Source organism: Nomascus leucogenys, chromosome 18, assembly GCF_006542625.1.
Source record: "Nomascus leucogenys isolate Asia chromosome 18, Asia_NLE_v1, whole genome shotgun sequence".
Taxonomy (NCBI): domain Eukaryota; kingdom Metazoa; phylum Chordata; class Mammalia; order Primates; family Hylobatidae; genus Nomascus; species Nomascus leucogenys.
Window position 1 is genome coordinate 17392431 of NC_044398.1, and position 25830 is coordinate 17418260.

At 36.0% G+C, this 25830-nt stretch overlaps 1 protein-coding gene across 2 annotated transcripts in view; it reads right to left on the reverse strand.

The window, feature by feature from the left end:
- The window catches only part of CTNNA3 (catenin alpha 3), a 1790392-nt gene that overhangs the window by 1628389 nt on the left and 136173 nt on the right, over positions 1 to 25830 (reverse strand). For both annotated transcript variants that reach the window (XM_003258218.3, XM_012497056.2), the window contains one exon: positions 20449 to 20568. In XM_003258218.3, coding sequence (XP_003258266.2) covers positions 20449 to 20568 — 120 coding nt within the window. The remainder of the gene's footprint in view (positions 1 to 20448; positions 20569 to 25830) is intronic.

Genomic DNA, 25830 nt, shown 5'->3' on the forward strand with positions numbered 1-25830 from the left:
GACAGTAACCAAACATCTAAGCATGGAAAGAGGCCAAGAAGAGCACCTTGGCCCACCTTCTCAGGGGCTTAGATAAGTATCTGGAAAAAACCAATATCATGGAAATGAAGGGCCAAATTGTTTTAAAACTGCTTAGCTCTCACTATTGCTTCTAGGACTGAATGCAAGAAAACCAATTAGCAGGCATTCACTAAGGCAGGAAATAGAGTGGAAAGAAAGGGTAGAAATGGAGAAAATGGGGAAATAAAAATATATTAAATGTATATATACTTAAGTATATTTATAATATATAATTTTATATATATATATATATACATTGTGTGTGTATATATATATTCATTCATTCATTTAAATTTTGGACATGTTGAGCTTGAAAAGCACATTAAGTAACTAGATAAAGTTGCTTTGGGTTCCACATTTAAGTGAGATCATGTAATATTTGTCTTTTTGTATCTAGGTCATTTCATTCCTCTTGAAAAGAAAACTCATCACAGGTATCTTTAGCACAAAGCACCAATCTTGATGTAATTTTATTCTCATGTATTTTCCCATGGGTCATAAATTTGGAAGGCCCTAATTTGCTTTCCATTGCCCATGTTCTAATCTGAATTCATCCAAGAGTGAAACTGATGCAAAATCTCATCTTCTCTCTATTTCTCTTAATGTTAAGCACTTTGTTTCTTAAATTGATGCTGTAGACAATTTATGTAGCCAAACAGAAATGTCACAACAATTATTGGGAAACATCTCAAATTATTTGTTTCAAAGAAAGAAAATAAATTATTTTACCAAGAGATAAGTGAAAACATGGTTTTTTAATCCCCTTAAACATTTATGATCAAATTCTGGATAGCCAAGGTGATGGCAGCTGCTTAAGTCTGAATCTCCCAGCACATACTCCAAAAATAAAAATAAAAAATTAATAAAACTACAGAAAACCTATGCTCTCAGCATAACTAGAAAAGAGAAAGCAACCTAGATTTCAAATTACACGTGAATAAAAAATTAACACCAACTCTTAGCATGGAATTTCTCACACTCCTGTGCAAGCCTAACTGGGGAACAAAGGCAGGATGGGGCCAGAGAGGAGGGGTCGGGGGAGATGGAGGAGAACCATACTGAAAATAGAAGACAGAACCTAGCAATGAAATTTAAAATTGATCTAAAATCACAGCTATAAAGAGAAATTCCACTCTCGTTGCAAGAATAATGGAAAAAGAGCCCTGGTAGATCAGAGCCTACTAGAAGGAGGAATGAGTATGTGGGGCTCTAAGAGGTGGTCTTAGAAAGGCCTTGGGAGAGAGAAGGGTAACAAAGGAATGGAGAAGCACTCTGGAAACTACACAATGAACATAAGAAGAAATAAGAAAGGGAAAATAAGAATCCAGTAAGACAAAAGAATTTTTCTTAATTGAAGAAAGCTACCCAGAAAATAAACTATATTTTACAACCTTAACAGAAGAGTTCTAACCAGGGATCTTGCAAACCATCTCAAACCATCACAGAATTGCTGACGCTTAAGCAACCTACAAGTATTCTAAAAAGAAAAAAAACTAATATGACAGGAAAACAGAAATAAAAATTTCAAAAACTCAGTTGAAAATATCCCCTCAAAAAAACCAATAGTGAATCAAAATAAAATAGTAGCATAATATTCCAAAGTGAATCAAACAGCCTCAAAAGATTATGAAGCTTTTCACTAATATTAGATAGATATAGATAGAAATAAGAATATAGATATACACAAAACTGTGCAACCATAGTTCATTTGGCAACCATTCATTAAAACATTAAAAATCAACTTTGTCCCTGGCACTGTCCTAGTTGTTGGGGAATAGAGAGAAAACATTCTTTATGACTTCAAGGAGCTTATTACAGTAGAAGGAGAAAGACATACAGTGTGACAAGCGATGGGATAAAGGTATACAGGAAATGCTTTCAAAACACCATAAAGTAGTATCTACCTCCAAATTAGGAGCCATCACATATGCAACTGAAGTACAAGTAAGAGCCAGATCAGAAAATTCCAGGAGGAAAATAATCATGCAGACGTAACAGTATATGCAAAGGCATGAAGCCAGAAGAAATGTGATGTATTCAAAGAATGGAAAATACTCTGATATGGCTGAAAACAAAGCTCTGGGAAAATAAAGGGTCACAGTTGTCTTATACAATTTAGATTTCATTCTAAAGGCAACAGAGAACCAGAACCGTTGAAGGATTTTTACTTGAGGATATGCTCTGATTTTCATTTTTAAATAATCCTTCCAGTAATAATATTCAGGCTGAATTGGAAAGGGGTGAATTTGAATGCAAGATAACCAGTTAGCAGGCATTCACCAACAAGGAATATAAGTGGAAAAAAAGTATAGGAATGGAGGAAAGAAAAGATAATATGTTAAATGTATATAAAAATGTATTTACAATATATGATATACAATATGTTTAAATTTTGGATATCTTGAGCTTGAACACCTCATTAAGTAACTGGATAAAATCTTGAACTGAAGAGAAATATATGGGGTAGAAATAAAGATACGGGAATCATCCAACTGTTAGATTAAAGGCAGCTATTGAGTCTATGGGTATATATAATTTTACTCTATAGAGTATACAGAGGATGTAGGGGGAAAAAAGAAAAATGAGAAGGATAGAAAAGGAAGAGCAAGTTATGTTCTTGGCAATATCAACATTTACTCTGAGAGAAACTGGGAAGTGTCCAGACATGTAGGAGAAAAATTGGGAGAAAAAAAAAGAAAATTAAGATTTACAAGAAAAAAGAACAGTTGAAGTTAAAAGGTCTGAAAAAATGTCAATTGGATAAGTGATCATAATAACAGTGTTTGTGCAACTGAAAGGCAGAAACTAGATTACTGAGAAGTGAAAAGTCAAGTTAATAAAAAAATAGTGTATACAAACCTCTCCTTAGAAATGTTTGATTTCTGACTCACTTGTATAGTTAACCTTTCATATCATTCGTTTCTCCAAGTGTTTATTGAGTGCCACTTAATATCAAGAGAGACAATGTGCTTATATCCCAATGGAGAAGCCAGGCAATAAACAACTTAAAGATCAAATGTGCAAGATGATTTCCTACAGTGATAACTGCTATGAAGAGGCGAAAGTCTACATTAGATTAATCAGAGAAGTCCACTGTAAGGAAGTGATATTTAAGCTGAACCCTGAATGATAAGAAGAAATCGTCCTGTGAGCTCTAGGGGAAAAGCATTCCAAGAAGAGGGAACAGCAAGTGCCAAGGATAGATTAGCAAGCACATAATTAAAGCATCCACAGTAATAACTAATACTGATATTTACATCCACCCAACAACTGCTAATTAAACCATGTCTTCACTGAGTCAGCTGGCAGTGCTGTTGAGCTGGTCACAATGAGGCAACTAAGCTGGCTCATATTGAAATAAAAGAGGAAGGAATCATAGAAAAAAAAAGATCATGGAAACCTCCCCTCCTCTACAATTAACAATTTTAAAACTGTTGGGAAATATTTCATGTTCATTGAATGAACAAAAATGTTAATAACAGATTGCCCTAAATCTTGAATTTTACCTGCATTTTGAAGATCCTTGAAGCAATAAAAATGCCTGTGCTTTCTAAAGGTAGTTTTGTTTTGTTTTTTTAAAAGGCGGAGGGTGCCTTTCAGACCAGATTTCTTTGATTTCCTGTTTTCAGAAGCTTCACCTAGCTCAACTTGTAGGGAAAAAAAAAAAAAAAAAAGCTCGCAAAAGGAATTTGTACAGCATAGCTTTTATATTAAGACTTTGATTTTATATGCTTAACATGTATTTCTTAAAGTATATATTAACATTTTATTTATTTTCATGGTTAACTGGAATTTTTGTGGCATCTGATATTTAATCGAAATAGAACACCAGTTAACAAAACTAGCTTCAGGAAACATTCGACTCCCTCGCTTCTGTCCAAAAATGGATGTAGTTAGTAAGCAGGTCAGCGCACCTAAAATCTTTCAGAAACTTAGCATGAGGAAAAGAAGAAAGACAGGACTGTCACTGGATGGGGTATTGCTTTGAATGAAGGTTACCATTGTTGCTGCTGTTGTTGCCAGCATCGTCATGTCGTTTGGATCAAACTTTAGCAGGTTAATATGCTAAAAAGGAAAAATGAGTAGAAAAAAATGAAAAGTTGACAGTAAAGACAAAATACAACTTCCTATAAAGGAATGTCCTCAGGGGACAGAAGGAAATGGGATTCAGAATACAGGATTATTCTGGACACAAGAGAAAACTAAGTTTAAGGATAGGATACTTTTTGTGACTCTGGGATCTCAAAATAGATGCTGAAACCCAACTATCCAAACCAGATGAAATGCTTCATACAATCACTATGGATTCCACCGAAGAAGAAAACTGAGGGTTTTTTAATTGCTTTATGATTTGAAAGTTGCTGATAATTAGAGCTATTTAACTCAGCACAACATTCTTCTAAATGGCATCATTGTGTCACTGTACTATTTTGGTTAAACTCCCACTGGTTTAATTTCAGAAACATCCTTTGAATAAAACGCCAAGCTAAAAAGAAGTAATATCTCATTATTTCTTTAAAATAATTCAATTAATTTCAAAAGGATGTTTCCTGGAAAAGACTTGTAAGGTTTCTTTTGTAGGCCTGACCATAACACAAGAGTACATTATAGAAAACAGCAGCAGCTACCTACCACCCAGTTTTTAAGAGCACCTTTCTTTACACAATAAATATGTTCCTGAGGAGCTTTTTAAATTTTGAATGTGTATTGTGGAGGCCATTTGGACCTGGAAAAACCTGATACTGCCATTTACTTATTTGTGTGTTCCAGAACAAGCTACTAAATAGATTACTCTCTCGCAATTTTCTAGGGATTAAATATTTTCCATTCTATTTGGCCTAATTGGGCTGCCTCAGAGAGACAGACTAACCCATCAAGATGAACTAAGAATTACTTCATCTATGAAATGTAATATTAACACCTGTTGTGGGGCACCCACCTGTTGTCAAACTTCAAAGATTGATAAAACACAGGATAGTTTGATTCCTTCACTGGCTCAGGGCACCAAAGAGTTGTGTTGCCAGATTTAGCAAATAAAACATTCCCAGTTAAATTTCATTTTCAACAAAGAATAAATATTTTTATTAGCATAAGTGTGCCCCATGCAATATTTGAGACATAATTCTGCTAGAAAATTATTCATCATTGATATGAAATTCAAATTTAACTGGGCATCCTGTATTATTTTATCTGGCAACTCTAACCAAAGCAACAGCTTGTCTCCCACCTGGCTATGGCAGAAGTGGAATACAAAAGTCAAAGTAGATGATAAAGTGCTGTACCCACACACACTCACCGCCATCTAAATCTCTGTATATTTCCAAAATTACAATGTTTCCTCACTGAGGCCTGCTTCCCCTGCTCTCCTCCATGTGATCAAGCTCCCTGACACCCTCTCTCCACTGACTTCTACCCACTCTGGACCTAAGACAAAATTTCTGATGCCCTTACACATTATCCCAGAACTGAAAAGACTCCAAGGTTACAACATGGCAGAAACATTCTCTCCGTTTCCCTAAGACTCCTAGAAGCATTTTTTAGAGTCATAGGTCCATACAGGGCCTGAGATTCACTGGCCATCTCAGATCTCCCAAATTTCGTTGCAGTAAATTCTATCATGTCTCCTACCCTGGAGGAATGGGTGGGTAGTGGCAGACAGTAGTGGTAGACCAGCACAAAAACAAGCCATGTCTAAGTTTATTCTATTCCTATCCAACTGTCCTCTTCTCCCCAAGTTGGAGGGTATTTGCTCAGGAAGCACAGAAGAAGTGGCATGGAAGAGGCAGTATAACAACTTGGTTATGCCTACTGTCTCTCCTTCCAAAATATCAAGAATTTGCCATTTTTTATTACTTAGGCCTGGTTTGAAACTTATATCCCAATAGGGGAGAAAATTGAAAAAATAATATATGATTAGTGTCTCAAAGTAAGACTCTACCACAGTCTTGCATTTTGACTCTAGGACAGTATCCCTGATTTCATATTACCCTGAAATCCAACTTTACTATAACAATCTCCCTTCTTAATAATACTTCAGCAGCCACCTTGTGCCCTCTAGACCACTGGCTCCCCAACCCAGGATTCCCTTTCCCCTTATGATTACAATGTGCTCATCTACCCTCTTGTGGTTAAACAATGCCAGTGGCGCTCCTACCAGACAATCCCACTGCCTGCACATTAAGCATTAGGAGTTCTATATTAGTGACTGTCACAGTAAACTAGGGAGAATGGCAGTGGTATGGACTATGACCAACAGGCCTATCAAAATGGGACATTATCAAAATGTAACCTGCTTTCACCTATCAGTTCAGGGCTCAGGTCAAAAACCTTACAATAATATTCCCATTATATGATTATTGTTAAGAATTAAGTAAATCAAAGACCTAACCTGTATAGCAGGCACTTCCACAGCTTCAGAGATGGAAAATCTATATTACTAAAGAATGTCCAGTAGGCACTATCTCCTAACATTCCAACCTCTCTGTCAATAATTCATAAATGAATATTCACATGCTCTAAAAGTTCCTGTTATTATGTGAATAATCATCACGTATTTTCTGTGAAAGTGAAATGCTGCATAGTATATTTCTTATAGTGAGCACCCTAGTAGAAAGTATTTACATAATGCGGGAAGAGTCTACCTTCTTTCCATAAATTGAGTTTCTTTATAATTCTATTATTTTTTACAACCCTTCTAAAACAAAATGATATCCATGCATAAAGAACACAGCTTTCATCTTGCAGTGTGACAGACTCCTACGTGCCTTTTTATTTTCAATAGACTGGCCTCACACACTGGTGGGGGTTGTATTCATGAATATATGGCTTATGTTTATGGTTAGGAGAAAGATAGGTTTAAAAATAATAATGAAGTACTTTCTGCCTTTACTGAAGCCACGTTCCCAGCCTTTCATAATTTATTACACCATCTCATTATTTTTTAATGTACTTGCCTTTTTAAAAAAATCCAAACCTTCCAAATTATTGCATGATAATTTTTCTTCCTTTTCAACAGGAGGTTCTCACCCCTCTGTTGTCTACTCCAGAACTGGCCCAAGAGAACCTCTTGTACAACCCAGTTTTAGAGAATGATTAAGAAGGATTTTATATAGGTAACTGAATATGAAATTAGTTATGATTTTGAGAGCATGGTTATCTCAAAAATAAATACATAAATAAAAAATTTTAATTGCTTATAACATATAATGAAATAAATTTGTAGCGCTGTCCTAATTCCATCAATTTTGGAATACAGTTCACAATGAGATATAGCAAGTAAGAAATACAAATTGTATTTTTCATTAATAATCATAAGCCATATATAATATCTGTTGTCTATAATTCCAATGATAAACACTTATTGTTTTCAGAGAAGTTCTAGGTAATACACACTCAACCTTCTATACGCTATCTTAACTTTTTTATTATTCTGGCATAAACTATGTGTCTATCTTTTTTAAAAAAAATTACACTTTAAGTTCTGGGATATATGTGCAGAAAGTACAGGTTAAATAGGTATACACGTGCCATGGTGGTTTGCTGCACCCATCAACCCGTCATCTACATTAGGTATTTCTCCTAATGCTATCCCTCCCCAGCCCCCCACTCACTGACAGGCCCCAGTGTGTGATGTTCCCCTCCCTGTGCCCATGTATTCTCATTGTTCAATTCCCACTTACGAGTGACAACATGCGGTGTTTGGTTTTCTATCCCTGTGATAGTTTGCTGAGAATGATGGTTTCCAGCTTCATCCATGTCCCTGCAAAGGACATGAACTCATCATTTTTTATGGCAGTACAGTGTTCCATGGTATATATGTGCCACATTTTCTTTATCCAGCTATCATTGATAGGCATTTGGGTTGATTACAAGTCTTTGCTATTGTGAACAGTGCTCCAATAAACATACGTGTGCATGTGTCTTTATAGTAGAGTGGTTTATAATCCTTTGGGTATATACCTAGTAATGGGATTGCTGGGTCCAATGGTATTTCTGGGTCTACACCCTTGAGGAATTGCCACACTGTCTTCCACAATGGTTGAACTAGTTTATACACCCATCAACAGTGTAAAAGCCTTCCTATTTCTCCATGTCCTCTCTAGCATCTGTTGTTTCCTAACTTTTTAAAGATAGCCATTCTAACTGGTGTGAGATGGTATCTCACTGTAGTTTTGATTTGCACTTCTCTAATGACCACTGATGATGAGCTTTTTTTTTATTATTATACTTTAGGTTTTAGGGTACATGTGCACAATGTGCAGGTTTGTTACATATGTATCCATGTGCCATGTTGTTTTGCTGCACCCATTAACTCGTCATTTAGCATTAGGTATATCTCCTAATGCTGTTCCTCCCCCCTCCCCCCACCCCGCAACAGTCCCCGGAGTGTGATGTTCCCCTTCCTGTGTCCATGAGTTCTCATTGTTCAATTCCCATCTATGAGTGAGAACATGCGGTGTTTGGTTTTTTGTCCTTGCGATAGTTTACTGAGAATGATGTTTTCCAGTTTCATCCATGTCCCTACAAAGGACATGAACTCAGATGATGAGCTTTTTTGAATGTGTTTCTTGGCCGCATAGATGTCTTCTTTTGAGAAATGTCTGTTCATATCCTTCACCCAGGTTTTGATGGGGTTGTTTGTTTGTTTCTTGTAAATTTGTTTAAGTTCCTTATAGATTCTGGATGTTAGCCCTTTGTCAGATGGATAGATTGCAAAAATTTTCTCCCATTCAGTAGGTTGCCCGTTCACTCTGATGATAGTTTCTTTTGCTGTGCAGAAGCTCTTTAGTTCAAATTAGATCCCGTTTGTCAATTTTGGCCTTTGTTGCCATTGCTTTGGGTGTTTTAGTCACAAAGTCTTTGCCCATGCCTATGTCCTGAATGGTATTGCCTAGTTTTCTTCTAGGGTTTTTATGGTTTTAGGTCTAACATTTAAGTCCTTAATCCATCTTGAATTAATTTTTGTATAAGGTGTAAGGAAGGGGTCCAGTTTCAGTTTTCTGCATATGGCTAGCCAGTTTTCCCAACACCATTTATTAAATATAGAATCCTTTCCTCATTGCTTGTTTTTGTCAGGTTTGTCAAAGATCAGATGGTTGTAGATGTGTGGTGTTATTTCTCAGGTTTCTGTTCTGTTCCCTTGGTCTATATATCTGTTTTGGTACCAGTACCATGCTGTTTTGGTTACTGTAGCCTTGTAGTATAAAGTCAGGTAGCGTGATGCTTCCAGCTTTGTTCTTTTTGCTTGGGATTGTCTTGGCTATGCAAGCTCTTTTTTGGTTCTGTATGAAATTTAAAGTAGTTTTTTCTAATTCTGTGAGGAAAGTCATTGGTAGCTTCATGGAGATGGCATTGAATCTATAAATTACTTTGGGCAGTATGGCCATTTTCATGATATTGATTCTTCCTATCCATGAGCATGAAATGTTTTTCCATTTGTTTGTGTCCTCTCTTATTTCCTTGAGCAGTGGTTTGTAGCTCTCCTTGAAGAGGTCCTTCACATCCCTTGTAAGTTGTATTCCTAGGTATTTTATTCACTTTGTAGAAATTGTGAATGAGAGTTCACTCATGATTTGGGTCTCTGTTTGCCTATTATTGGTGTATAGGAATGCTTGTGATTTTTGCACATTGATTTTGTATCCTGAGACTTTGCTGAAGTTGCTTATCAGCTTAAGGAGATTTTGGGCTGAGATGATGTGGTTTTCTAAATATACAATCATGTCATCTGCAAACAGGGACAATTTGACTTCCTCTTTTCCTAACTGAATACCCTTTACTTCTTTCTCTTGCCTGATTGCCCCGGCCAGAACTTCCAACACTATGTTGAATAGGAGTGGTGAGAGAGGGCAGTCCTGTCTTGTGCCAGTTTTCAAAGGGAATGAATGCTTCCAGTTTTGCCCATTCAGTATGATATTGGCTGTGGGTTTGTCATAAATAGCTCTTATTATTTTGAGATACATTCCATCAATACCTAGTTTATAGAGAGTTTTTAGCATGAAGGGCTGTTGAATTTTGTTGAAGGCCTTTTCTGCATCTATTGAGATAATCATGTGGTTTTTGTAGTTGGTTCTGTTTATGTGATGGATTATGTTTATTGATTTGCAAATGTTGAACCAGGCTTGCATCCCAGGGATGAAGCCTACTTGATTGTGGTGGCTAAGCTTTTTGATGTGCTGCTGGATTCAGTTCACCAGTATTTTATTGAGGATTTTCTCATCGATGTTTATCAGGGATATTGGTCTAAAATTCTCTTTTTTTATTGTGTCTCTGCCAGGCTTTGGTATCAGGATGATGCTGGCCTCATAAAATGAGTTAGGGAGGATTCCTTCTTTTTCTGTTGATTGGAATAGTTTCAGAAGGAATGGTACCAGCTCGTCTTTGTACCTCTGGTAGAATTCGGCTGTGAATCTGTCTGATCCTGGACTTTTTTTGGTTGGTAGGCTATTAATTATTGCCTCAATTTCAGAGCCTGATATTGGTCTATTCAGAGATTCAACTTCTTCCTGGTTTAGTCTTGGGAGGGTGTATGTGTCCCGGAATTTATCCATTTCTTCTAGATTTTCTAGTTTATTTGCATAGAGGTGTTTGTAGTATTCTCTGATGGTAGTTTGTATTTCTGTGGGATCAGTGGTGATATCCCCTTTATCATTTTTATTGTGTCTCTAAATAGAAATTTTTCAAAGGAAGATATACAAATGGCCAATAGATATATAAAAAGGTGCTCACATCACTAATCATCGGAGTAATGCAAATCAAAACAAATTAAGATATCATCTCACACTTGATAGGATGGCTATTACCAAAAAACAAAAGATAAGTGTTGGTGAGTGTGATCAGAAATGGGAACGTTTGTAGAGAAATGGGAACCTTGGTGGGAATGTAAATTGGTACAGCCACTATGAACAGTAGTATGAAGGTTCCTAAAATATATTAAAAAAAAAAAAACAGAACTACTATATGATCCAGCAATCCCACTTCTGAGTATATATCCAAAGGAAATGAAATCAGTATTTTGAAGAGATATCTGCACTCTCATGTTCATTGCAGCATTATCCATGATAGTCAAGGTATAGAAACAACCTAAGTGCCTAGGATATACTTTAAAGGTTTAGACGACATGGGATTCTAGAAATTGTCAATAAATCAAAATTCCATTGCAGTAGAAAACTACAAAATGATGTGCTTTCTGTATTATTTGTGTATCCATGATAAAGTGGTTGAACCAGATGATGCTTATAAGTCTTTCCTTGTCTACAGCATTGTAATATTATTGCATTTTCTTCTTTTTTTAAAAAAAAAAAAAAAGGGCCAGGCGCAGTGGCTCACACCTGTAATTCCAGCACTTTGGGAGGCTGAGGCAGGCGGATCACGAGGTCAAGAGATCCAGACCATCCTGGCCAACATGGTGAAACCCCGTCTCTACTAAAAATACAAAAATTAGCTGGGCCTGATGGCACGCACCTGTAGTCCCAGCTACTCAGGAAGCTGAGGCAGGAGAATTGCCTGAACCTGGGAGGCAGAGATTGCAGGGAGCCAAGATTGCGTCACTGACTCCAGCCTGGCAACAGAGCGAGAGTCCGTCTCAAAAATAAATAAATAAATATTTAAAAATTTAAAAATTTTAAAAAGGCACTACTGAATTATTTTCATTTACTGGCACCTCACTGCCCAGTATATTTGCATGTATAGATAAATGTTAAAAGCATCTTTGTTGTTCCTGCAGTTTGATATGAAACCCAATTTCCTGGATTATTCCATAGTCCCAATGCAACAAGGTTCCTACAGACTCAAGAAAGTCCATACCCTTTTTGGTACTCCTTTCATCCTGGTAGAAAATTCTATTCTGCTTCAGATTCCTAGGGCTCAATCTGAAAGAGCAGAACTCCCACCTGGAGGACAAGCATAATCAGAAAGAAGTGGACTTCACTGAAAAGTCAATTGTGCTGCATCCCCATTTCAGTCCTTTGTTGTACATTTCTGTGAACACTCAAAGAAGTTCACTCCTTTCTTCTTGAGTAGGAAAGTGGAAATGTAGAGTGGCTGGAGGTTGCATTTTAGAGAAGACTCCACCCACATCTTTTATTAAGGGGACTATGAGGGACTCCTCTATTCCACATGTTCTTGGATAGAGGAGAGAATGTCACTACTTGACCACCTGGCAAGGGTCCAGCAAAGGAAATGTTCCTCAAGACACAGGAGGTAGCAGAAGTATGTTTTTTCCTGGAGAGAATGGGGCTCACTTCCACAAAGGCTGCCATCGGAACCTTTCATTATAGCCATATATAAGCAAGGCCTCCCAAACCGTGAACCCCAGTGAAATAAACTGAATGCCCTGGCTTTGTTTTAACATTAGAAGAGATTTCTGCAGCCAGTCCAATCTCAGCATCATGCAGCTTTTCAAACAGGAAAAGAATGCTTTTCATACTATAGGTCCTCTCTTGGTTTCAGGATATAAACCAGATACCAAGGGTCAATAGAGGGCTCACCAAAGAACCAAAGGTTGTGAGAATATATCATTTCCTGTTATTGTCCCAACTCTTGTCATTAGCAAAGTATGTGGCCTTGTACAAGATATTTAATCTCCTTGCAACTCATTTTTCTCATCTTTAAAATAAAACAGTTGGGGCCGGGCAGAGTAGTTCATGCCTCTAATCCTTGCACTTTGGGAGGCTGAGACAGGTCAATTGAGTTCGAGACCAGCCTGGGCAACATGGCAAAACTCTGTCTCTACGAAAAATACAAAAAATTAGCTGGGCATGGTGGTGGATGCCTGTAATTCCAGCTACCTGGGAGGCTGAGGCAAGAGAATCACTTGAACCCAGCAGGCAGAGGTTGCAGTGAGCTGAGATTGTGCCACTGCACTCCAGCCTGGGTGATAGAGTGAGATTGTCTCAAACATAAAAAATAAAATAAAATAAAACAATTAGGTTAGATGAATTCTAAAGATTCTTTACTTGGTTTAAAGTTCTCTAGTATAGCATAGCCTCTGTAATTTGCATCTTAAACCACCAAAAGTCATAATCTTAGTAGTGAAAGATTACCTTCTTTTCATGCATAGATCACTTTCAAAGTGCAAAACAGACTAGAGAAGACATTCTCAGAGTTAACTTGTCTATTATTTCTCCTCAATAACAACTTTTATTGACAACCTTATGGACTTAGGTACGTCAATATAAGACATGCACAAATAAGCACCATATTGATGCAAACACTGAAGTTGTTTTTTGTTTGTTTGGTTGGTTTTGGGGGGTTTTTTTGTTTTTTTGTTTTTGCCATCTCTGGAATTCTTATCAGCATTGTAAATTTTGAAACAACCCATTACAAAGAATTAACTATTTCAATAAACATTCCCCACTATAAAATAGCTATAAGCTGCCCACAAGGCAAACTATTGTATAGCAAACAACCTTGTAAAAATTAATAAAACTTCTCTGGTGCATGAAAATTAGCTAACGCTTGACTCAACAGCTTTCTACCTAAGTGCCACCAATAAACTGAGCCCCAGAGACAACAGATGGAAACAGAATAGCAAACCTTAGGAATTAAAAGATGTCTCTATAATGTTTTTACTTTGCTAATTTAATAGAAGACACTTAGTTATCATGACCATTAACTATCCAATGTGGAAAACAAATTTTAGAAGGAAGACAAATGTATAATATGCATCATTTTAATCATTCATTTTAAAATAAAGGCAAGTTTCTTACATTAAAAAAATCCATAAGATTTTTTCTTCAGACTGTAACTATAGAAAAACGAATCACTCTATAAAGATCTGTAGTTTATGAAGTAGTGCAAATGATCAAATGGCTATTGCAAAAAGCTGGAAATTAGGAAACGTGAATATTAATTCTGAATTTGTTACTGACTCGGGATGACCTTGCATGATGCATCCAACCTTCTTTTCTCTATATCAGAAAACTAAAGAGTAAATGTAACGTCACATTCTTTTCTCCTTTGGGACAAACAACTATGTACGATTGAATAAAAATGAAATTGCATATGTAGTGGATAGAATATGTTTGGGTTGGTTTGAACTTAGCACACTGTTTAATAATTCAACATTTTTTATACCTGTGCAATAAATTTTTAAATTATGTCTGAAATGCTTTGAAATCTTCAGAAACAGGTTTATAAATGGCATAAATAATCATTTTATTTGATCTGGTAAATAAGAAATAGAATACCACCTAAGACAGACATGAATATTTTAGTATAGCAGTCCTTGGTTCACTTACCCTTAAAAGGAATAATTCAATCAGAATTCTTTCAAGACAGTTAGATTAATTACAGAAGAAGGAAAAAAAGAATCTTCTCGCAATTGAGCAATTAACATACTTCATCTTACAAAGGTCACTGAAGTTAATCCATAGCTATAGAACTATTGCTCTAGAAGCTTAGCACCTCCCATTAGTACTCATTCAGTCCAGCTCCCACTTACACCCTTCCTTAGACTGCATCTAAACAATTCCAGATATACATGTTCTTTATTTTTTATTTTATGGATTTATTTATTTTTTGACACGGAGTTTTGCTCTTGTCACCCAGGCTGGAATGCAATGGCATGATCTTGGCTCACTGCAACCTCTGCCTCCTGGGTTCAAATGATTCTCCTGCCTCAGCCTCCCAAGTAGCTGCAATTACAGGTGCCTGCCACCATGCCCGGCTAATTTTTTGTATTTTTAGTAGAGACGGGGTTTCACCATGTTAGTCAGGTTGGTCTTTATTTTTAAAGGTCTTAAAGAAAATATATTTACAACTCCATTTTAATGTTAGCCCCAATGGAAAGTTAGTCCCTACCTTATAAGGTCCTTGCAGATAAGCAATTCCCAGTGCAATATTATTCTAGCTGATTCATTACATTTTTCTTGCTATAAGTCCTTACATGATTGAAGGATATTATTGGAATTCATCAACTTTTTCTTCTCTATATGCTATAGTACAACCACAAGCCTAGCACTATTTAGTTTCATTTTCTAAGCATTTCTTCCACAGGATCCCTACATTGTCGTCTTGTATCCTCAGAGTTCTCGAGTTCCCAGGGTAAGCCTAAGAGTATTTTCTATGTGGTCAGTCATTATCTATCTAGAATTTTATTTTTTTGGTTTGAAATATTTGATTGACAAAGATTGAATACATTCAAAGTGTGCAACAAGATGAGTTGAGAGATATATACACATTGCATAATGATTACCACCATCAAATTAACACATCTATCATCACTCATGCTGTTTATTAGGTCCCCAGAACTTGTTCATCTTATAAGTGAAAATGTGTACCCTTTGATCAATATCTACTAATTTCCTCCACCCACCAATCCCTGGAAACCACCCCTCTACTCTCTGCTTCTCTGAGTTTGACATTTTTAGATTCCACAAATAAGTAAGACCATACATACATAGGTGTATTTCTGTGTCTGGATTATTTTGCTTAGGAAAATGTCTTCCAGGTTCAACCATACTATTGCAAAGGCAGGATTTCCTTCCTTTTTAAGGCTAAATAATATTTCATTGCATATATGTATACCACATTTTCTTTATTCATCTGTCAGTAGACACTTAGGTTGCTTCCATATCTTGGCTGTTGTGAATAATGCTGCAATGAATGTGGGAGTGCAGCTATCTCTTCAAGATACTGATTCCATTTTCTTTGGATATATACCCAAAAGTAAGATTAACAGGTCTTATGATAGCTCTATTTCATATTTTTTTAGCAACCTCTATACTTTTTCTGAAATGACTGTACCAATTTCCATTCCCAACAATGTGCAAAGGTTTCCTTTTCTCCGCATCATCACTGACTCCTGTTATCTCTTGTCTTGCACACCTATTAGGATGGCTATCATGAAAAAGATAAGAGATAACAAGTAGAATTTTATTTTTCAATTGAAGAATATTAACCTGTAGTCATTTTTATCAAATAAATTTTATCTAACTGATTTTTATTTTTCTTCTTTCTAATAAAAGTTTGTTTTAAATTCAATTTTTATCCTACAAGGTATTATGTACCCTTCTGGCTTTGGAATTACCTAAAAGGGGTCACACACCCAGTTTAGTAAAAGAAAAAAAAGCAGCTGTTCACTCCTGAGCATGATCACTAACAAAGTACCATGTGCTGAACAATACCTGAAGCATAAGGGAAGTTTGGATATATAGAATGTATTATTAACCTGAATTGGACGTTAGCCAGAACACTGGACCTACTTCCCCCAGCAGATTGTCATAGTACAAGTCCTCAGTACTTTAACTGCCCATCAAGAGATACCACCTTAGAAACATATTAGAACCAAATGTTGCAGCTCCCTTCTTGAGAGATGTCAACATGTTCTTTTTGTTACATACATCACCAACTGCTAGACTATGTATGTCCAAAAACATTCTATCCCATATGTTCAGAACAGTGCTGGACCCTATATACAGCACAGAAGTATACAAAATAAAGAACATATCCATATCCTTATGGAACTTACAACCTATTTAAGAAAATGGCTTATGAGAATAACACAAAACATACAATAGCTACCAATTACACTAAATACATGTCAGGTGCAATGTTAAGTCCTTCATACATATTTTATAGGACTTACTTTATACTTGATATATTGTTTCCTCAAAGCAAGCTGTTTAAGTTAGGGGTTAATTTTCCAATGCTTTTTAAAAAGAAACTCAGGTATCCAGTACAAACAGTCTAACCAGGTTTGGGTAACTACAAAGCTCACACTTTAATCACTGTACTACATGTATTCTCAATGAGTATATCATCAATCAGATGCTAAATTGTATGATACAGATAAAAGCTAAGAATGGCAAAGAGTGAAGAGTTATACTGACTAGAGGTCACAGAAGGAGGTGTTATGCGGGAGGCTAGACTTCAGTTTGACTTTAAAGAATGATTTAAATACGTAAAATGAAACAGGCTGTACATTCTAAATACCAAGTTATATAAACCTTGTGCACAGGTCAGAAGGCAAGAATAGCATGCTGTGATCAGACAGACAAGAATCAGATACATGATGTGTTCCAATATGCATGTAGGTCTGAAGTACAATAATTTAATTTTACATATTTTTATATCAATGTGTAAATGTGCTTTAGTCTATATAATGTTCAACTCAATAATGTCAATTTTAATTTATATCAAAAGACTTCAGAAGCCTCTGGAAATGGATGTGTGTTATAATGTTATTATAAGTTTTAAGGGTAGATAAAGAGAGGAATGAATTACATTACAGTCCACATTATCAAACCTTATTTTGTTTTACTCCACAAAACGAAAGCTCTAAGGAAACCTCTTGATTTATAAGCACTCAAATTAATACATAAATCTGGGATTGATATAATAGCTGGAACTTGCTATTACCATTCCTATGTCACACCAACTAGAAGGATGAAAACCAAGCAGTCCAAGCAGATAAACTCCAAGACTGTACCTGCCTTTCGATAGTAAGAACCAAAAGAGTGTCCAGATTCTCCAGTTAATCCTGCTTTGTCATCCATTTACTTCAGGCTAACTCATCCCGGTAAACCCACCACTTCACCTATCACAGCCTCCTCTCACACCTTTTCCAATCAAAGCTATTTCAACGTTATTAGTCTTTTTGAAAGTAGGAAAATGTAGAGATGTTGTGCCCTGACCCAAGGAATAGCTGATGTGCAGGCACTCACTCTTTTAAATAAATAAATACTAAGTTCAGACCTAGGAAAGAAAGCACAGTAACCTCAGAAAAACAGAAGTGAGAGAATGGAGCAAAGTACTCTAGTAGTCTATCTTGTGCCGAGAAAGAAATCTCTCAAAGATGATGTTAAAAATATCATAGAAGGGGACAGAAAATAAAACTTAATGGATAATTCCAATAAAATAATTGTAGTCAATTCATTGGACATCCATAATTCAGAGTTAACACTGGCATTTTCTGTTTGTTTTAAAAAATGGATAGAAGAACAAAATATGTTAGGAGAAAACCTCAATAATAAATAGGGGCAAGGGACAATCTCTCAGCCCTTGGTATCCAGGAAACCAAAGGCTTATGCTCTTTTGAATTTTAAATGTGTAGCAAAATACATTGATTTTAATTGCCTATAATCTGAGGCCAAACCTTTTGGCATGGTTCTTTGTTCATAGCAACACTACCACCAATAATATTTACTGAGGATATGCCATGAGTCAGATACTGTTATGAGCACTGGAGAGGATACAGCATTAAAGGTGACAGACGAGGCCCTGTCCTTATGGAGCTTATGTTCTGTCCCAGTGCGGAATGATAAATATGGTTGGACCACGGAACAAATCATGACTAATTCTCTAATACAAAGAATACTGCCTTATAAAGAGGAAACTTCCTTGCTAAACTGGCAATTTTACAGAGGCCTGAATCTTTTCCATTAGAAGAAAAACACTTTCTGGCGTGTGCTTAATCAGGTTTTGGAGCTTTAAAGGAATAGAATGCGAGATAAAAGATAAATCCCACCAAGCTAGAGAAGAGCTGATGTTCTGACCCTTTGACCCTGCCCATAAAGAAGACATAACACTCCAGGTTTGAAGTCAGACTTGATTTAGATTTGAAGCCCAGTTTCATGCCTTATTAGCTCCATGACCTTAGGCATGTTACTTAACTTCCTTAACAGTTTTCCCATCTGTAAAATGGTGCTAACAAAAGCCACCTCACTGTATTGTTATAAGCATTTAAAGATTTAATTCATAAATGTTTAAATCATACCATGTGCCATATGCTTTTCATTTAATAAATAGTATAGATGATTTATATATGCATATATGTATACACTCCATGTGCTCATCTTTTCTTTATGCACATATAATTTACCCATCTATCCTCAATGCCATTCTCCCAGAGTTCTACCCTTCTGCCCTTGAGGCGTTTACCTTCTTCCAAATTCACAATTAGCTAATAAAAGAATCCAATCACTGAAAATGTGTTAATGAGAAACGATAACAGAAGAGTACAGTGACTACTGCCTGCCAGCTCAAATACCCCTCCATGGTAAAATATGGTTTTGGAAACAAAACTGTACTAAAAATTGCATAGGCCAGAAGAGTGACTCTGGTGTGAATGCTAAGCAGCATCCTCTGGGGGGTTGTTTTAGTAGCACTCAGTAACCATCAAGTGCTAATATCTAGACCATCATTAATTTTTTTAAAAAAACAAAACTTAAATGGACATTGTATCATTTTTCATGTAAATTAATGTGTCTGCAAAAAGAATGTATTTGCCCTGGAACATTCTATAAAACAAATATAACCCCTAGGAAAATAGGGCCATAGAAAGGTTAAATGTCCATGTAACATCTGTGATACAGCAATACGTAGAACACAATTCTTTTTTTGGTCCAATAATTCTAGACCATATCATGTTGACTTAATGAGATTTAACTAAATATAGAAAATTCTGCTTTGAAAACCTTCATCCAAAAGGATCCAAAACTTGTGAATTAGGCAATGGCGAGAATGCCACACCCTTTGCTGCGCTAAGAAGAAAGTCTCTCAAGTGATCGACTCGAGGTCTGGCCATGCAAGTCAGACATTTAGTCATTTTTCTAGACGTTATCCACCATGGAGCACATTACCGAATTTCATGCAACCTCATTTAAACGTCTAACTGGCTACTCTGATCGGAATAAACCGTTGGTGGAAGTAAAAGCTTGACAACGCTGACACCTAGTGGCTGTGAAGAAACTGGAGCAGATCCAGCCTAGGAAGAGGAGAGAGCTACTGTGGCAGTGTCTCCAAAACACACAGCATTTAATCATGATGAATATTCGGTTATAAAGTACCAATTCTAAAACAAACCCTATAAAAGTTTATTTCAGCTCTCTATTTATTTGGGGGTCTGCAAAAGGAGGTAATAAAAACCTTGTATTTGAAAAGTAAATTTTCCTTCAATCTTCCACACTTAGCAAATTACTCATCTTCAAAGATCAAAGAAAACTAAAGATCAATTCATATTTTGGCATATTTATGACTATTTTTCTTAATGTTGCATGTACACCCACAACCTTATCCTGGTCTTCAGGTGATTTTTCTCCCCCGGTCAAATATAAAAGCCAACTGGCCAAGCCATTACAGAGATTCCCTTTATGCCTCTGAAGCATCCCTAATCAAAGGGTAATTGGATTTTCACAAACCAGCAGGAATTTTCTTTAAGAGAGGTATAAGGACACATGTGGAAACCCCTAAAGTACACATCTAAAAGCAAGGACCACATTGAACACTGTGGGAAGCCATATGAACACAGCAGATCAGCACAGCACAACCTGTTTCTGCTCTAACCATTAGAAGATAAGTTTCCTCAGACCCACCTGCACCTCTGACAGGCAGGATGGCAGGAAGCCTAAAGTGTTCATCTCCTCCACCAAGGAGAGCTCTGACTCCTACCTGCTGACGTTTGAAGGCTAAATAATCCAAATTTTCCAGCTCCTTCCCAAGCTTCTGGTAGGTTTTCTGGAGGTCAGATTTGTTGGCAACATTTTTGAGAGACTCAAATGTCCTTTGAAACTGAAATTGAAAACAAAAGCAGATCATTAGGATAGCAGCAGATTTTTCTCAAATTCTCAACTTGCTAACACAAAGAGTCGATAATGAGCCTCAGTTTCTCCCATTCATAAAACAGTGACAACAAATGCTAGCTAATTATGTTTCAATGAAATAATTAAGGACACACAAAGAGTTACAAACCGTATTCTAAGTATAACCAACGTTATTGCATGCGTGAGAAGCCTGTTTAGTACTCATTCTAACAAAAAAGCATACTTCATTTAAAAAAAAACAAAAAAGAAAGTTCATCTTTTAGGATACACTTCTGCTTTTAAATTTTTAAAAAAGCACAGTGAATGTATAATTTCAAATCACAATGAGGAAGCATTAAAAAGTGCTCACATTTTAATCATGGAAACAAACAAATTTATGAAAATGTAGTTGCTTACATGATATTTTGCTATAATGGCATGGGATCTGGCTTGCCTCTATAATAATATCTATGCAGAATAGGTCACCCAACAAACTTCAGCAAGAAAGATCTCTCAGAGCTTGTATTTTGAGAAGGAAGGAAAATTTAACATTTTGATGATCAAAGCATATGTGGCATGTTCAGCAAACATTTATTCATTTCTGCTCTATAACACAGATGAGCTATGAGCAGATGAGTTATGATCAGAAAGAGAGTTCTGATCAGTTCTGCTGAATCAGAATGCTCTCATTCTTTTTAAATCAGATACTAGATAAATACAAAGGTGAAAAATTGCAACGAATCACAGAATGCTGTCTGCTACTAATAATTAATTAAGCAAAGGAAGCTCACAAGAAATTGGATTCGTGGTTTATTTTAGTAAATTAGAACTTACTTTGGAGGGTTAGTGATTGAAAATGTCAAGTAATGTAATTTGCAAGACATTTGCATTTGCTCTCTCTTTATGTCATTTATTTCCCATATTCTCACTCCGTGCCATTAGACAGATTTCTACAGATAGAGACTTGACCATCTTAAACACACCAGAACTCCACTGTGACTATGATGCCATGAAACAGGCTAATAAGATTTTATAGAATATAATTAAGTTTCCAGGGAAATGATTTGACCCTTACTATATCAAACTCTATGAAATAAGTCATATTAAAATGGCATTTTACTGAATTAAATCCCTAATTTCATGAAAGCAACATGTTTATCTCAATCCAAGGTGACAGAGGGAAAAGAAATGGGAAATAACAGTGCTAAGCTCCCATGACAGGACAGTAAATTAAATTCAATAAATAATCATTTAGAACCTACTATGCACAAGGCACTATGAATATAAAAGACATTTCCTGCCCTGAAGAAACTTAGACAACTGGAGAAACTAGACATGAAATTCGGAAATGAGATGGACACTGACGCTGAGTGCCCGCTCAGCCCCAGGTACTTCATGCTTTCCAATTTAATCTTCACAAGAACCACAGGAGTTCCTATTTCTCTTCTTATTCTACAATTGAGTAAACTGGGTTTCAGAAAGTTTGATTGAACTGGGTTTTTATTACAACATTCATGTTCTTTCTACTCTATTCTTAACTCTAACACAAGGCAAGGTAGTAAAGAGAGTGCAAAAAAATACAGATAAAGGTAACATTGGTGAAAACTCAGAAAACTCACTGATACTGACTGAGGGACTCAGACCACGTAAGACAATTTGAGTTGGGCCCCAAAGGACAGGAAGTCTTTTAAGAGTCCGACATGGAAACCAATTCTACCCAACATATTAAACACAGCCAAAATCAGTTCATTCTCCCCCACTTATAACAATAAACAAGTTCCTTTCAACATAATTTTAATGACCTTTATATGAAATATTTATCATATTGTATAATCATGTCTGTGCCTTGCCCATTTCTCGATTCATTCTCACTATGTTCAAATCAAAATAAAACCTTATCTAAGATTCTAAAAAATTTAAGTAATTTTATCTATGATTTAATTAATACAAGCTATTTTACTGACAAATCCACTTAACTCTAAAGCATGTTTTAGCCCCTGCACTTTGTCTTCCCTAAGAAATATTAGCTCTACTTCTTAAAATATTTCTTCTTCATATTTATCTCTGTGAACATTATAGAACTCCAAATGGGAACTTTAGAGCAAACACACTTGTAAAGAGTGTTCAAAATAAGAAACACAGAAAACCAACACTTCTGGTAATATGCCCATGGCCAAAGGAGAAATGGAGAAAATCCAGTAACAATACATCATCACAAGAATATTTTAACTAAAGGTCAGAATTTGTATAATATGGAGATTTCAGCTTGAACTTTCGTTATCAGGAATTACATCCTCCATTTATTGATAATAAAGAGTTCAAAATACTGTAAAACCATGATAATTTCATTCATTTAAGCAGTTTTTTTGCTTACAACAATAATTAATTGTCAAGGAGAGGTCATATGAAACCCGTGGTATAGCTCTGGCTTAGCTCCCTATTAAACACACCCCATCCCCACCTGCACACATGTATGCTTAAAGATACTAAAGAGTGAAAGCAATAATTTTACTTTCCAAACGATGCTGAAGTACAGAAGATAAAAGTTAGGTTGAGGCCTAGGTTTTAAAGAGCATTCACTTGGCTTGAAGATTTTTCTAATAGGCCACAATGGTTAATCATTGAAACAAACCTCCAAGATTTTCTATATTTGTTCAGTACATGATAATCTTCTTATATTGATTATTTCTCCAAATAAATGATCTCCCAGTTGGAGACAAGTTGGGGAAAGGAAGCACAATTAATTGAAGAGATTTTTAATACTCCTGGATTTTACTTATTCAGTGTTTTGAGTGGGAATTTAAAATGAGCCAAAAACTCCAGAATAATTTGTTGAACCTTGAATTTATCCTGTGTTTTTTTTTTTAACTCATTGTAAACCAAACTCAAACTTTAAAAAGCTCAGTGAATTAGACTAAACCCAAAACAAACCTTGGACATACAAGATAAGAATGGGTAGAGGAAAACATTATCACTAAGCCCAGCACTTGCTGGAAAAGTAAGCACTGTCAACACTCCGAGTGTGTTTTCTCATCAAATTATTTCTGCTCAGAAATAATAATAGTAATCCATCAAATAAAACAGCAGAAACTATAATTGCTCATCTCACATTAAAATAGCTGACAAATTGTTTTGCAAGAAAGAGAAGCATAGAAAAGGCAACAGGGAAATGTCTACTTTGTCTCAGCAGTCCCTTTTCCCAGATACATTTTTTCTCCTTTTTCCTGACAATACATATATAAATAAATGTAAGCCAATGTTCTATACAATTTATGCATCCAATGAGTTCATGTAAATTATGTAGATTCATGGAGTAATTTGAGAAAGACACGAAGAAATAGGCTGAAACAGCAGGAAAAAAAAATGCAGCCAAGGCTCTGGCAAATAAAGTTTTCCTCGCCCTCACTGCCAACACCCTGGCTTCCTTGTGTAATCGGATCGATTGATTCAAATAACTCTAGAGCTCCAGCAGCCTATTAATTCCCATAATTTGAAAACATCAAGTAGCATTGCTCCAAAACAAGAGCCAGCTCCACGGTCATTATGTTTTCTTATTTAATATTTCATGCATTTATACGAGGTGCTGGGTGCTACCTGTAACATGAAAAGAAATCCCATACTCACAGTGTTACGTGTACAAAAGGGTATACAGTAAGTGCCTGATGGAAAGCATTATATCACCAAGTGTGATCTTAGTGTCCCTAAATCATCTGTTTAAAACAATGCCAAAAGTTTCTGGAGACTAAAGCAGAAGGAAAGAATAGTCAAAAAAATTATATATTGATGCTCTATAAATATTAATACTTAGAGTAAAAAGAAATTGTTTTAAGCATAAGAAATGGCTAATCTACCTTACTTAAATATGGCAACCACAGAGCAATCAAAAAAAAGTATTACAGAGAAAGAAATTATTTAATGTTTCTGAACTTAATCCATTGACTTTCATACATATTTTCCAAATGAACTTACAAGATGATAATACCACTCATTAAAAGGAAGTTTACAACTGAAGCAGAAAATTAAAGCTCACATACATATCTCAAATTTTTTTTTTTTTTTTTTTTTTTTGCTGTAAGGAATGACTATAAAAGTTAAGAACATAGAGCAAAATTGGGCTTGAGATCTAAATTAGAAATAGTTCTATGTAGGTGAAGGCACACTGACCTTGAGGTCTGAGGTTCAAGTCCTTGTTGTGCCATTTAATAACTGCATCACTTTGGACAAGTCATTACTATTCCAACTTTGATTGTGTTGTCTATAACATAGGACAAATTGTCTTTGCCTGCCTACTTCACAATAACTACTTCAGTTATTGTGAAATCAGTTGAGGAAAAATAAAAGACATTCATTCAACAAATATTTATCAATGAGCAACATACCAGACATGTAAGAAACAGAGGAAAACAAAAGAGAAACAACTCTTACCCTAACAGATTTTACAATCTAGCTTCATAGGTTACTGCTTTATAAACTTAAAAGTTCCATAAAATTGAAAAGACTATTGTCATTAAGCTCATGACACCTTTCAGTAGTGAACAAGGACTGAACAAAAGGGTCATTCAATAATTGTTTATAGAGCAGCATCACTGTGCAAAGCACTGGGCTTGACACTGTGAGAAACATCCGATTTATGGTGAGGCTTGGGTGGAAAAATGATGAAATCATTGATGCTTTATGAAAAGTTTGGCCAGGCGCAGTGGCTCACGCTGTAATCTCAGCACTTTGGGAGGCCAAGGCTGGCAGATCACTTGAGGTCAAGAGTTAGAGACCAGCCTGGCCAACATGGTAAAATCCCATCTCTATTAAAAATACAAAAATTAGCCGAGTGTGGTGGCATGCACCTGTAATCCCAGTTACTTGGGAGGCTGAGGCAAGAGAATTGCTTGAGCCCAGGAGGCAGAGGTTGCAGTGAGCCAAGATCACACCACTGCACTCCAGCCTGGGTGACAGAACAAGACTTCATCTCAAAGATAAGATAAAATAAAATAAAATAAAAAGTTTATGGGCAATGTCCCCAAAGAAATCAGCAGTTTACAAATGGGTAACCCATTTCGAGAAGGGTCAAGATGATGTTGAAGACAAAACCCACAGCAGCAGACCACCTACATCAATTTGCAAGGAAAAAATTAATCTTGTTTGTGCCCTAATTGAAGAGGACCAACAATTAACACCATAAGCAATAGCCAACATCATAGACATCTGAACTGGTTCAGCTTACACAATTCTGACTGAAAATTTTCATTTGAGCAAA